The 15,237-nt window shown below is 40.3% G+C and overlaps 2 protein-coding genes across 3 annotated transcripts; one reads left to right on the top strand and one right to left on the bottom strand.

Annotated features, from left to right (window-relative positions):
- Positions 1-227: 227 nt before the first annotated feature.
- Positions 228-3,979, top strand: mrps31 (mitochondrial ribosomal protein S31). Its single transcript, XM_079815675.1, has 7 exons — positions 228-664; positions 932-1,363; positions 1,569-1,721; positions 2,010-2,156; positions 2,244-2,317; positions 2,650-2,787; positions 2,872-3,979. The coding sequence occupies exons 1-7, from the start codon at positions 549-551 to the stop codon at positions 3,096-3,098; spliced, it is 1,287 nt and encodes a 428-aa protein (XP_079671801.1). The 5' UTR covers positions 228-548; the 3' UTR covers positions 3,099-3,979.
- Positions 3,328-14,546, bottom strand: LOC307125643 (uncharacterized protein). 2 transcript variants are annotated; one of them, XM_079815673.1, is made up of 10 exons: positions 14,274-14,546; positions 13,228-13,287; positions 11,091-11,750; positions 10,101-10,733; positions 7,962-8,092; positions 7,730-7,823; positions 6,731-6,779; positions 6,504-6,578; positions 4,865-5,017; positions 3,328-4,737 (listed from the first exon to the last, which is right to left on the bottom strand). In XM_079815673.1, the coding sequence occupies exons 2-9, from the start codon at positions 13,266-13,268 to the stop codon at positions 4,874-4,876; spliced, it is 1,827 nt and encodes a 608-aa protein (XP_079671799.1). In that variant the 5' UTR covers positions 13,269-13,287; positions 14,274-14,546; the 3' UTR covers positions 3,328-4,737; positions 4,865-4,873. The 2 variants fall into 2 exon arrangements, with proteins under 2 accessions (XP_079671799.1, XP_079671800.1); XM_079815674.1 differs by lacking the exon at positions 14,274-14,546 and having other exon boundaries at positions 3,332-4,737; positions 13,228-13,407.
- Between the last annotated feature and the right edge of the window lie 691 nt (positions 14,547-15,237).

Below are 15,237 nucleotides of genomic sequence, written 5' to 3' on the forward strand. Positions count from 1 at the left end.
ATAAACATTACCTTGTTTTAATAGTGCTTTATATAGCTATATGACCATATAATATTGTGCCATATTACATGTATGTGACAAAACCTGCTTTCTGGATGGATCTCTTGAGCTAAGAGTTGGTGTAATAACTTCATGACGTAAAAGAATCACTGAATCATTTTTTACCACATCTTGGAAACGAATTGTTCAAAAGAACCGATTCGCACAAATGACTCGGACTTCCCATCACTGGAGGGATGGAGGATGACGGCGGCAGCAGCAGACCCCTCCCTTGGACCACTTTTACAAGCTTTCCCCCTTTCCTGTTGCAATCCGATTCAGTGTTCCTGTAGCAATGTATATGATACAGACTGACTAAAACAAATACAATCATTGAATGTTTAAACACTGGTAAAAAGTGTCAAAGGAGCTATAAATTCACTTTACTGGGCGCAAAAAAGACGCCCGGAACTTTTTATACCTCTCATGCGCCTGCCTCCCGGACAGTTGATTGTGCTGCACAGGGAAACGTGCATGGACGACATTGAAGTCTTCAGAGAGGGGCAATCATGTACAGAAGATTAATACATATATATCATGTCCGAAATGGATTCATTCATACGCCGATTACCCGACTACCATCCACAAAATGTAAAGAGAGGGAGAGTTTGTCTCCTGTTATCTGGTAAGTTACAGATTTAAGACACAGAGAGGTGACAGGTCTGATCAGATTGACTGATGTTTGTGTCAGTTCAAAATCTTAACATCAAATTGAAATATCTCAGATATCATAATAGAAAAGTACTTGATCAAAATGCTCAATTTTCCATTCCTGTGATTATTGTGTTACTAATTATAATTGTAGTATTTGGTGGTTTAACCTAGTGTTTTTTCAACAACAACAAAAAATGATGAACTCTAATTTAATCTGTAAAATGTTATTTTATTTTAGGGCCACAGGAAGAGCAAGCCAGAGGCCATTAGGAACCAGTAGCATCTTTTTTAGTGAAAATAAAGAGAGCTCCACATCACTGTCAGAAGACAATGAAAAGAGACCAGAAGAGAATAAGGCTAATGCTGAGGTTAATGATGGACAGACGAACACAAAAATGAATGAGGGCAATGACATTTCAAGTGAAATATTGACATCACAGTTAGAGACTGAACCTGTGGTTAAACCTGAGGAAAGCAACCAGTTTGACAAGACAAAAACTGGCAAGCAGAGTCTTTTGGAGCTGCTGGGGGCAATGAAGGTGGAGGTCACAACCATACGTAAAATAAGACCCCCAAAGATTCCAAGAATCAGTGAGAGGCCTGACCCAAAGCCCATGGAAAGCGCACACAGCATGTTCCAGCATGCAACAGCGGAGGGTTCGCAACAGCGGTGAGTTTTACAAGCATAATTCACAAATAAATAGGTAATGCTGGCACAAAAAAGGCCTGTGATAACAGCACTTCTATATATACCAAGAGCTAAATCATATGATTAAGATTTATAAATTATGGTTATTATCTTTTTAGTTTCTGACTAGACAAACTAATATCAACTCTGAAGTGGCAGCAAAATTCTGTTTTTGCTTGTATTTTAGTGAGACTTTGAATCCAACACTGGTTGCTGCAGCCTCTGCCGCTGCATCTACACTGCCAAACAGTCGTCAGGCGGAGTCGGAGCTCCTTCAGCAACTGAGGAAACATGAAGCCATACCTGACACCCAGAGGAGAGCCGACGGACAGGACATAGGGTACAGATCATTGCAGATGTTGTCTTTTTTTAATGAATGCATCTTGTTGATCTTATGATTCATTTATGCATACATTTAAAAAAAGAGGGCTTATAAAACATTTGTCGCTCCTTCTGTTACATCACAACTTGAATTGCTTAAAAACATGATTTTGTGAAAGTACGATTTCATTTGTTGATTTTGTATGGATATTACCATTACGTAAATGTATAAAAAGAGTCAAATAGAAAATAAAGTGTAACATGAGTACATTTGTAGGAACCGATATGTGTCCTTTTTCTCTTTCAGAGTCATAATTGCTGATATGAAAGTTGGAAAAAAGCAGAATGGCAGATCAAATGCCAGGCCTAGCAGCCAGATTCGTTTTGACGATGACGGACAGGGATATACTCAAGACAGAGGTATTACTGGTGAACTGGATGCAGTTCGTACAAGGTATAAAAAAAAATAATCTTCCCTCAAATGTTATTTTTGAATACAATACATTTTCCGCTAACCATGTGCATCATTTTGTTTTAAAAGGAAGAGTCCTTTTACTAGTAAGAGGATGAACATCTTCACTGCAGGTGCAGAGCAAGACTCTTTGTCAGATCTGGGTAAGGAGATGTTCTGTTTTATGGCATCAACACATCTGGGGCCGGTTGCATAAACTGCTTAGACTAGTCTTAAAAGTTAGTCGTCTATTTTTTTCTTCAAGACTGTTTTTAACTTTTTAAAGTCAGTTACATAAAAAGTTAGGTTGGTCTAATTTGAATCAGAAAAGTAAGACTGATTACTTCTTGACTAATTGCTAGTGTGTCAAATTAGTTATTAAGACAGTCTAAACATAATGGCTAAGTTTATGCAACTGGCCCCTGAACTGAAATATTTAAGTTTCTCCGCTAAGCGTATTTACTTAATCTGTCCTATGCCTTGCTCTGAATTTTAGGCCCCACTCTTTGGGACATTAATCTAGCTAATCAAATAGTCCAAGCAACCAATCAGATGCCTAGGAATGGCTTTGAGGAGATTATCCAGTGGACCAAAGAGGGCAAACTTTGGCAATATCCAATCAACAATGAAGCTGGTGAGTTCCAATGCAGGAATGTATTGCAATCATCTTCCTGTTTTTAATCCTTTACCTAATCTTATCATCGTGCAACTTTTTCAGGGCTGGAGGAGGAGGCAAGCGTGCCCTTCCATGAGCATGTGTTTTTGGAGAAGCACCTTGAAGAGTCGTTCCCCCGGCAGGGTCCAGTCAGGCACTTCATGGAGCTTGTAATTACAGGCCTCGCAAAGAATCACCACCTGACGGTTCAACAGAAACAGGAGCATATCGCCTGGTTCAGAGACTACTTCCAGCATAAAGACAATGTCCTGAAAGAGGCTGAGGCTTAACTTAAATGAGAATTGGAAAATAACAAATTATGCTTTTGGAATCATTAGTACTGAATGCTCTAGAACCAGCTAGTTAAGATCCTAACTTCACTAATAATTAGCAAAACTGAAAACAGTCATTAAGATTAAGACTGTATCATTGCTGTTGATTCTTAATGGTTAGCTGTGCTATAATATACCATTTACAAAGACATATCAAAGCTGTTTTTCATTAAAGTCTGGATGTTGTGTATGCTCTTCGTATCAGTTTATTTGTGTGGTGTTTCAAAGCAGCACAAAGATGATATATAGATGAATAGATTGTTTCAAGAACTTGGTTATGGTAACAAGCACAGTAATCATGAAAATATTTTATTTCTTCATTTTTATGTAAATTCAGATTTTGTTCCTTTCTTTAAAGGTGGATGGGCAATATAACTAAAATCTCAAACCCTATTGTTTATCTATGGCAGTGAAACTCTTAATGGTAATTACTAATTAGGCTCATTTCTACACCAAAAACCGTACAAATTGCCATATCACCACATTATGAATGAAATATAAACTTAATATATCCAGCTTTATCTATATACATTCAGTACACTCAGCAAATCTCAACTGTAATGTGATCATATAAATGGCATAAACAAGCTGCTTGATTGTTTATAATTACTGTATGTAAACTACCCTATCACGAAATTTGGACAACTAGGCAATGTATTATAAACAAACATCTGTTAAGCTGCTTTTAAACAGTGTTAATTATAAAAAGCACCATACAAATAAAGATTGGCGTAAAAAAAAAAAAACCTGTAATGTAAGTATTTAAAGAATTTCTTTCCAGCATCACGACAGCCTTTTACATAGTTGATTAAAAACAAAGTGTTTACTTTTTTTCTTTTAGCTCAATAGAAATTATACTGATTATGATGAAGTTCAAGATATCACCTTCCAGCTCCAACCCTACTCAAACACACCTGAACCAGATAAGATCTTCAGAAAGACTCAGGGTTCCTGCAGGAAATCCTTTAAATGTGTTAACTTATTAAGAATTTTAATATTTTTTACAAGTATTTTGCTTCACACAACAATCCCGTTTTTATTTAAAGTGTCTGATTATAAAGAATGTACATGTGGGTTTTATGAGCTACACAAACAAAACTTTTAAGGAAAGTCATTTATCAACACATGGAGCTCAACTAATCGAACTCAAACTTTTCAGTTGGGTTTATCAAATGAAAGCTACTCAAAGCATTCTACAAGGATCATTTCACATGATAGGAGTCTTTTAACAGTCACTTTCAAAAAGCAGCTATTTAGACACTGATGTAAAAAGTTAACTACATGTGGAAAAAATAATAACCGAACCTAAAAATCATATTTTCACAAAATTATGGCAAAGATAGCTTTTGTACAGGTTAAAGGTACATTACAAAAATGTAACACTTTGTTTTTGAAACTCTAAAAGGACTAATGCACTGAATTAAAGACCTTTATCTCTAAAGCACACCAAAGAAAACTCAAAAAAAAAAAAAGGAAAGAAAAATACTTTGGTGATCGTCGCAATTTTTACAGAGATTAATTCAAACAGCAGGAGATAAGGGAAGGAGAGCTCCTTAGAGAGGCTCTACAGTGGACGACTCGCCTCGGCACATGCAATCTAAAAAAATAGAAAACAACATTGAAAATTTAAAGTACATTAGCTGATGGAATTTGACAAATAGAAGTTAAAGGACTAAAGATTTGACAGTACTGAACACAAATTAAAGTTCATTTAATTGACTCACCATTTTGGCTCACCACCGACGATAGCTAGTGGCTTGGCGCTGGTGGGGTACTTTATGCCGCAACGTCTGCAAGTTCTTGTACTTTGACATGATACTTTGACTCTTTTTGAAGACAGGCTTCTGATTGAAGGGTGGTCTTGGAATTAAAGAGCCCTTTGAGAAAATAGAAAAAAATATTTGGGATTTATTTGGAATGTGGATGGAAACTGCATCATGGCTCAACTCAAACCTACTACAAAGACTACACAATTAAATAACAATCATCATGTATAGTTATTATTCAGCATTGGAACTGAGACTGATACCAGCAACCATTAGGCTTGCTACGATAGTCGGTTACCGGTGTTCAGACTCAACACCGCTTACATCACTTGCCCACCGTGGCACCGCCCCACTGTCGTTTTTTTTTTTTTTATCCTAATAAAATAATTTAGTTCAGTTAGAGAACAGACAATACAAATTAAAACTGAACGTGTCTGCTTAATAAAGCATGACCCGACCGTGAGTCTCGGCAGGAGTCATTCATCAGATTTCATTCATCATAGAGTGAGGAGCTGGCTGAGATGATCGCGGAAGATTTGGTTTCAAAGCGAAACGTAAAAGCGCCTATTTAAGGGAGTTTGTCATTTGTTTTGTTGTTGTGTTTTTCATATAAAATAATAGGCTAATGAACCCACAATTCAAGCAACCCGCCACCGAATTGGCGCTTATTCAAAACCGAAAGTAAAATGTGCACGGCCGCACAGAGCGCGCATTGTTTCCTTTCGTCTGTGACTCCGTCTCCGAGTCCGACACTCTGAGATGACGTAATTTTTGCCGCGCGCACCCTCGCGCTCGTTCTTTCGGACCATGGTGCGGACGCGTCAAGTATAAACAAGGGTTCACGGACGAATTGTCATTCATTCATGGCGTGCGTCTCACACATAGACCGATCAATGCCTGATCAGTGCCCTGACTACTAGGGAACTGTTGAGACGCACACATGGTCTCACAGAGCGCGCATTTACGGACGAACTTCATTCATGGTCTCACAGAGCGCGCATTTACGGACGAACTTCATTCATGGTCTCACAGAGCACGCATTTACAGACGAACTTCATTCATGGTCTCACAGACCACGCATTTACGGACGAACTTCATTCATGGTCTCACAGAGCACGCATTTACAGACGAACTTCATTCATGGTCTCACAGAGCACGCATTTACAGACGAACTTCATTCATGGTCTCACAGACCACGCATTTACGGACGAACTTCATTCATGGTCTCACAGAGCACGCATTTACGGACGAACTTCATTCATGGTCTCACAGAGCACGCATTTACAGACGAACTTCATTCATGGTCTCACAGACCACGCATTTACGGACGAACTTCATTCATGGTCTCACAGAGCGCATTTACGGACAAACTTCATTCATGGTCTCACAGAGCGCGCATTTACAGACGAGCTGTCATTCACGGTGTGTGCGCGCACTGGTGCATTTTCAATTGCGGTCGTGTATGTTACTTTCGGTTAGATAGAATTAGTGATTTACAAGCCCCCGCCGGTGATACCGGTATTACCGGTGTTGTCACACGTTGATTAACCGGTGGGGAAATTTCCTCACCGTCACATCCCTAGCAACCATCACTTACCATTAAGGGTTTCCTAATAACTCCATCAGGAGCTGGTCCCCTCTTCACTCCAACAGTTGAGGGGAAACTAGGCCTCTATGTACAGAAGAACATGTCTCACTACAAATCACTGTAACAAAAGTGACTAACATGGAAGAGTGTGATATAAAATCAAGAGTAAACTTGATAATGATTACAAGACTTTGAAATCTACATTTCATCTACATCTACATTTCCAATTTCATTACCTGAAATGAAGCAGGCTTCCCCATTGTTTTTTCTGGACTTCCAGAAGACCTACAAAAAAAAAACTAAATAATTAAGAGGGTTGCAAGCAGCAAAATGGCTAAAGTTCAACAGCTGTAAATGACTACGGGTGTGTTTAAACGGCAAGCTAAAAACTGACAAGTTTTCACACGGATCCACGAAAACGACTAAAACGCTGTATTATGCATGCCAGACAAGTAGTGGCTGATGTCACCTTATAAAAAAAACTACTCGCCTATAGACTCAACACTTAAAATTCATTCGCATAATGTGACCATTTTCACAAATTAGCGTTTTTGAATTTTACATGAAGATAACTAGCCTAGAAATCTAGACACACCCTAGCGGCAGCAAATCTAATCTAGCAACTCTCCGTTGGCTTGCGAGCTGGAAAAAACAAACTCTGGTCAGACCAATCACATCGTGTATAGAGGTCAGTGGGCGGGCTTAACATAATGAAGGCAGAGTTGCAGCCTTCTCGCAGTTCCGCGTGCTACTCGTAAACAAAAGCTGGGGAACAGCGGTCTTTCGAATCGGCTTTAGCTGCGACTCTGGATGACTTGGAGTTAAGCTTTTCTTTGAGGAAAGAATGGCACTGAAGTCATTCTTAAGAAAGGAAGATGTGTTCTGAGTTTTGCCGACCGGATACGGCGAAAGTTTAATCTATCATTTAGCTCCGTTGCTCTGGTTGGTTGTAGTGCTATCCTATTGCGTGCAGAGGGAATTTGAAAGACAACCGGTTATCCCGCCCCTCGGATTGAGCTCTGCCAATAGTGTGTTCCCAGACCCAACATCTTGATGTGGGTCTGGCTTGTCAGGCTAGGAGAGAACCGTATAGTTTTCCAAAACTGCACGTTGAAACCTGTTTTCAGGCCCCCAAAACACAGTTGTGTAAATTAACAGCCAAATGCATACAAGTTTCCTGTTTTTACTTGAAAACGTTGTCGTGTAACCGCCCCCCAAGAATAAAGTTCATTTACCGTCTTTCTTTCCGTTCCTGTGAAGAACTTGTAGGACTTTGAAGCTTGGTGAAGCGTTCATTCAGTGTTAAATTTCCATGAGATTCTGATTCCTCTGGGAGAGGGAAAACATTTTTTAGAACAAAAACGTAAGAAAGTTACATGCAGAGATTTAATACTAGCATATTGCAACAGCATAAATTACATTATTTGCAAATCATTCAAAACTATGACACAAGTGTCAGACTTTTACCAGACTTGTTCTTGGGTGCCTTATTCCTCCAAGGTGCATTGTTCTTAGAACTAGTACTGGGTTTGTGCCCTGCCTCCCAATGGGAAACCACAACAAGGTCACGTGAAAGTCGTCTGTCTATTGGTGAGGAGCTGAAAAGAAAGTCAACGAGGCATGTGAACAAGTGATCCATATCATCTGGACGCTTAAGCATGGAGTGAAAGTCATATTAAACAGCATCAAGTATTCAGAGAAAGCAGAAGGCATGCACAAATGTTATCTGATTTCAAAGTGGAATAAACTTGTGCCTTGTGAACTGAGGGGGGGAAATATTGCACTTCAAACTAAATTACTCAAACATTCAGTCCTCAAGAACCCAATTGTATTGTTGCAAATGCAGAAGGACCAATGATGGATTACTACATGGGTACTTACAGCAAAGCAAGCCCATCATCTCCATGCTTCAGTTTGAATTGGTAGATTAATTTTCCCTGATTCACCTTGGCCTTTAGCAGCCTTCCTTTCGCTAATGTGAATAACACATATTGGTAGACTGAATGAGTGGACTGAAGAACGCCGTGTAGAAATCAAGTTATGCTCCAAAAAGTGAACAGATTGGCAGGCGAGCACTTCCTTTTGATCCAGACTTGACATTCCCAGACACATTCCTCTTAACCTATCCTTTCATACTGGATTAGATGCATTTCTGGAGACAGCAAACTTTTTCTTGCTGGAAAATATATTTCATGGTATAAAAGCTGGTGTGCAGCTCTGGATTCTGCAATGGCATTGAGGTAAAGTTCTGCTGAAAGGATCTTCCGAACGCTGGACAGATTTCTCTAGAATTTGTTTGCCAGTTCTCTTGCAGGACCTTCAAACTACATGGTCTGTAGAAAAAAAACATTCATCAACCTCTTCCATGTGCATTTTTCATTTTCACTTAACAGGTAGGCCATTAAAATTGCTTGGAGAGTTCTTCAGTTGCAGGACTTCTATTGGGGGTCACTACAAATGGTTGGCATTTGGTAAGCATGTTTCATTAGCCACAAGTGGATCAGTTTTTTAACTTCAGCACAACTCCGACATGCTGCCATTTCAGTCAATGGTTTGGTTGTAGAGTAACACATGGTCCCTGCTTCTCGATGTCAATTCTGCAATGCCAAAAGGCATTTAAGGGTATAAATCTTTCATAAATGCCAAGAGAGAACTGCAGTTATGGAGTAGGGATGTGGCAAGGGAGATCATCCATTTTGTTCCCATCTTGTTGATCTGTCATGGAAGTGTACGCAAAACTTCTTTCCTACAGTAGTTCTCACACGATGAGGCCTCTTTTCAGGTGAAGTTTCAAGGAATTCCTGAGGTTATTGGAGATGGAGTTTTATTCTTTGACCATGATCATCAGATTAGATGCTGACAAAATCTTACATTATTCAATTTGTTCAAGAGAGTTCTTTTCTTCTTGCAAACAGATCTGGTTTCCACAGAAAATCCAGCCAATCATCTAAATTCTTCTGAGGGAACAACTTCTTGTGATACATCAACAGTGTTTAAATTTCATAACCAAAACAGAGATTGGCTGTGAAGATTTCTTCTCCATTGAAATCCATTCAAATGTCCTTCATGTTTCCATTTTCCAAGACATCCTATCCAATTGTCCATGAGATGGAGCCGTGAGAGAGACTTTTGCTCATTTTATTGCAGTTAGTTGCATATTGAGGCAGAGTATTGTAGGTATAACAGGACAGACCATCCTTCTGCAAACACTTAAGATTAAGGCTTAAAAACCATTTCCCTCCCTGGAAGACATTTTAAACATCTCTTCTGGGTTAATGTCGATCTGGATGCATCATTGTGGGACACATGGCATTTGACTTTTGGAACAAAAAGGACTGTGATAGTGAATTTTTTTGAAAGACCACTTGCTCAGACTCATCTCTTATTTTCTTGACAAGGACAGAAGTATTCTGGACAACGACAGGTTTAACATCATACTGTTGACAAAAATGAGGAGGAAAACAGGCATGATTTTCTTTCTCTCCTCATCCATCTCATCTGACAAGGTGATACCCCTTTGATGAAAGTTGTGCCATTGAAAAACAGGAAGCTTGACCTTCTAAACATCACGCGCCCATTGCCACAGTGTGAGGGGTAATACCATACCTGTGTGCGCTCACAGAGCGACGGGATTCCACCTTTGATTCGGAGTCCCTCTCAGGCTCTGCAGTCTTGGAGTCTGTGTTGGGGGATGAATCTCTGGATGACGACATCTTTTTGAGTGGTATCTTGCGTGGTGGCACTCCTGAAGAATCTTTGCCATTCTTTGGTGCTGTGTGATGCTTGGGTTTCTGGTTTCTGTCCGAGATTCTTGGTGGGGGCAGCTTGAACCGGGCCACTGACTCTGCTCTAAACTTTCGTGCCTTTAGCAGACGACTCTTATCGTTGAGGGACAAACCACGACCTCGGAAGCCCCTGAGAGGAAGAGGTCTCACTGACAATTCCCTGCGGAAACGCTTCGGCGGTCCATGTTCAAAACCACTTGATGAAGGTGGATGCCTGAACTCTTCACTCTTCCTCTTGAATGGCCGTCCAATGGGCCTTTCCTGTGGTCTCAGAGGTGGATAAGGTCTGAGCGAGGAGCCAGATGGGGGTGGGCCTAGTCTTCGTGCCGGTGATCTGTAAGGGGGCCGAGAATGTGGACCTCCCCCTCCTCTATGCCCCCATTCCATGCCGGGGCGCCGGGACTCTCTTCCAACCTCTCCATGCGGCCCACGTTGATCTCTCTCTGCAGACCACCTGCATATCCATTACAAACAATACAAACATGTGGGTTATAATGCCAGTTTGTGCTGCTTGAGCTGTGTGGAAGCTCTTAAATTTTATCAATTTAGATCCAGCCCCAGGCTGCTGATTGCCATAACTTCTGTGCCAGTAAAACTTAAAGGGGAAAAAGCCTCAAATGGTTTTACAATTTCTCCAGACAGACTGTTTCACTTTATGGGCTTTATCATTAGATCCTGCGGTACGTTACACTGACAGAAAGCTGAAGGAAGTTGGGATTTACTCTCACCACCCTGCAGTGAACTGGACTTTGCAATCTAACACATAACTGTATTTTTACTTTACCCAGCCTTCATAGCTTCATTCTTGTACCTCTCTGGATATGAACTCCTTCCATGAAACTCTCTGGGTTTTCTTTGGGGTGGGCCAGACAGCCTTGAATCCCCACCAGAAGGGTGAGGATAACCTCCTGGGCCATTCCAGTGGTGCCCCCCAAATGCTGGTCGGCCAAAGGGCCTGTCGCGAGGTGCAGGGCACCAGCTCCTGTCATGCTCCTGAGGGCTTGGGCGTCGCTGGGGACCCCTGAAGGAACCATGCGGTGAAGGAACCCGCCTTTCTGATGGAGGGCCATGGAAATGGCGAGATGGAGATGTGTGGCTAGGGTGATTTCCATGGAAGAGTGGTGCTCTGTGGCTAGGCGGTCCATGTATAGGACCATGTGGGGACTGCCTGTGCTGGACTGGGGGAGGGCGGCTTGAGCGGGGTGGAGAAGGCCTCCTGCGGCCCCGCTGTGAACCCTGTGAGCTGGGATATGGATGGAAGTGATCCTGGTTCTGCATCCACTGTCCGTGTGGTCGTTCTCTGCGTTCACCCATGAGCGAGGGCCTTTTGGGGTATGACTGTGGTCCACTACTGTTATCTCTCCAACTTGGTGGGGCTTTTCCAGGAGGTCCTCTGAAACCTCTCTGGCTTCTTGATGGGGGACCAAATCGCCCTTCATGATTCATGCTTCGGTGGTTGTCAGAGAAAGGCCTGTATGAGAAACAAATGTGAAATTGAGTCAACATTATATTGATAATTAGGTAGATAAGACTGCCCTTCCAAAAAAAAAGTGATTATGTTTTTAGAATGTCATATGTTTGGGAACAGTTCTTCTAACCATAATTGATGGAGTGTGTAGCTGTACATGGCCAATTGCCATGATGCGTCTTCCTACATAGTGGTTAAAAATAGTGGACTTATTTACACTGTTAAAGAGTTGGAATATCATACTAAACATGGCCAAAGTTTTAAAAAAAATTAGTTGGACGTATGACAGTATTTCTGTGCCAAAAATAATCCTTCCGGTTTCTCACAAGTTTCGGAAAGTTTTTAAAAAAAATTAAATCATAAAGGGCGGAATTCCTTGTATGTGCTTTTCTCCTGGAAGAACGTGCGCACATGTCAACAAGAGCGAGAGCAACCATCGCGCTTGTCATTCAGGTATTGCAAGTCGAGAAAGATTTTTTCAACAATGTCACCAAAGTAGTGTGTTTTTGGTTGTGAGGGAAAGATCACCTTGTTCAGCTTCCCAAATAACCCAGCGTTATTAGAGCAGTGGATGCAGACTGGGCAGAAACAGAGTTGTGCAAGTGTTTTTCTGTTTTCCCGGCATTTCGGTGATGAATGCTTTGTAAACAAGGCCAAATGTATTCTACGCTGGATTTACAGATCGGTTGAATCTGATAAAACATCCCGGTGATTGAGGCGGTGATCCCGCAGGCGGTGAGTGAAACTGCATCAAATGTCTTGTTTTGTTGGCAATTGGCACGCAAGTGCATATAATGTAAACAACACAAACATAAAAGTAAATAGAGTTATTCATGTATAATGCGATGATGTATTGTGTACCATTTAAATAAATGTGTTTAGCGGACCACCATAATGCATCATGTTACCACAGAAGAGCTAATTTTTATATTGAGATGTCCTGCTGTAGTCTCTTTTGCTGCTGTTGTTCTTGCTGTTCAATATCAGACTTGGGATGCATACTAGATCAATATGTAACGTTACGGCTGGATCTGATTTCACACAGTTAATTTAAGACAAAGTTTGTGTTCTCTTTTTATTTATAAAGGATGCCACTGCACACCTTCACGAGTATGGCAGTTTTCGGAAAGAATCAGTACAGCGCATTTGTCTTTTATAAATATGATAAAACTAAAGATTTTTTGGAGATATGAATAATGCAATACCACTCTATAGGTACTCAAGATTAACATGAGATTTGGCTGAAACTGTGTTACCCCCCTTTGAGAAATGAAAAGCTACACGCTCCATCAATTAGGGTTAGAAGAACTGTTGCCAGTCATAAAACAATCACTGCAATAATGATCAAATCATAGACTCTTAAGTATTTGCCTATTTAAATCCAAACAGTGACTTTTTTTTGGCCAGACAGTACACATAAGAATCAAATATTATATAAAATATAAATATCATATTAAACATATCTACAGCAATGACCAACCTGTGTTTGGAACGAGGAGATCCTGAGTGTGGTCTTACCATTTTGCAGCTTTTCACCTATCTTTAGTGGGGGAAAAAAGACATTAAATATTACACTTCCAGGTTATGTACAGCGACAGAACATGACTGACATAAAAACAGCAAAATTGGGGAGGGGACCTTGGAAAGAATACTTTTTTTACTGAAGCTTGTAAAATTTTAAAGTAGTGCAATGCCAACAAGATCCGGCATTATTTTTTGAATAAATCTAGGGCAGCCGAGTAATCAATCTCAGCATGTCTAATACATGCCAATCTTTCTGAAATTTAAATAATGAACAAAAAGTACATGCTACACACTAATCCAGAGGCATCAAATAGTATGAGGTCGTTGTTAGTATAGGGGGAAAATATTTTTTAAACAGGTAACGTTACTACATGCGGTTGTCTAAACTGATCAGAGGGGTTCATATTGAGATTATCACAGAACATACTACAATTAATCGATAGATAACACTGAATGCGTTTTAATCCCATGATACTTTTGCCCTGTCAGTCATGATCCAGGGTCATAAAGACCAAATTAATAAAATGCTACTCAAAATAAAAGTTCTTAAAGGTTTCATACAACACAATGAAACAAACCATGGTCCTCGATTAAATTAATGTAAGAACTAAGCGAATTTAGACGAGGTCGACGACAACACATTCTTGGCCTACACGAACGCGTGTCTTTGGGCCGACAAGGCCTTGAGTTTCACATTCAGAAGGGTAACGTTAATCCGAAACCAATGTAACACGTTCAATTGATAATATTACACATATAAAACAACTATAGCGGTATAGTAATGCAGTGTTATTTTGAATACGTTACTACAACAAATCAAAGTTAAATCAAACAGCCTCTTCCGTTTTCAACGTTAATGCGAAACTACTACAAAGCGAAACCGTTTCCATTACAGTTTAACCTTAAATAACATTAAGCAACAGTATGCGTTTTTTTTTTGAAGTTTAAATTTTCACATTTTAATCCCCAACAAAGTTGACCGGCTGAGTTGTTTTGACATACCCAAGGTTGTAAGATACGGAAAACGGATACTCAGGTCTAGCTCATCGACAAAAGCTTAGCCGTGAAAGCTAACAAACGTCTTCCGTTATACGTCGTTCCACATTTGACCGAAGATGAACCGTATATGCTTTCAAAAAACACAACTCCGTCGCTTTCGTCGTAACATCGAAGTCGTTCCGTCGAAAAGGCCGATTCGTCTTGTAAAATTACATGCACGGCACCGAACAGCTGCAGCCGTGACGTCAACAGAGCAGGGCGCGTTCACGTCGGGACAGGAACTACTGGATCAGAGAGTTGCCAAGTCCGCTTATAATACACGACTTTGGGATTGTTCTTGGGGATTGGGGATAAATAAAATCGCGGGTTGTGTTTTTTTTTTGTTGAACTTATTAAAAGAAATATGGTTGCTTGTTAGAAAAATCTGATAAGCAACTACTTCGTTTTTTTATATTTATGGTCACTGTTTTCTACAATGCCTTGATTGACACTGTCTGCTCACAGCTAATAGTCAATCAGTGCAATAATAAAAGTGCTATAAATGTAATTCGTCCTCTTTCAACGTGCAGGAGACCATAGACTGTAAATAGTGATGGAAGAAAGTGAAGCCACCAGTGCCCAAATATGGCGCTGAAATCTTGGGTATAGAGTCTGCGCAGTAGCAACTTGGAGCCTGAGTCTGCAGTAGAAACTTTTAGAGCCAGGAGCCGCGTATCAAGGTCCCGCCCACACTAACGCCTAATCAACAACTTTTTTGTGAAATAAACAGTTATGGCAATGTAGAAATTAAAGTTAAAGGGATAGTTCACCCAAAAATGAAAATTTGTCCATAATTTACTCACCCTCAAGTCATCCTAGGTGTATATGACATTCTTCTTTCAGACGAATAAAATCTGAGTTATATTACAAAAGTCCAGGCTAATCCAAGCATTAGAATTGGATTCATAGTTGCTCTGTTTTTGAAGTC

This window comes from Gobio gobio (assembly GCF_949357685.1).
Source record: "Gobio gobio genome assembly, chromosome: 4".
In the NCBI taxonomy this organism is placed as follows: Eukaryota; Metazoa; Chordata; class Actinopteri; order Cypriniformes; family Gobionidae; genus Gobio; species Gobio gobio.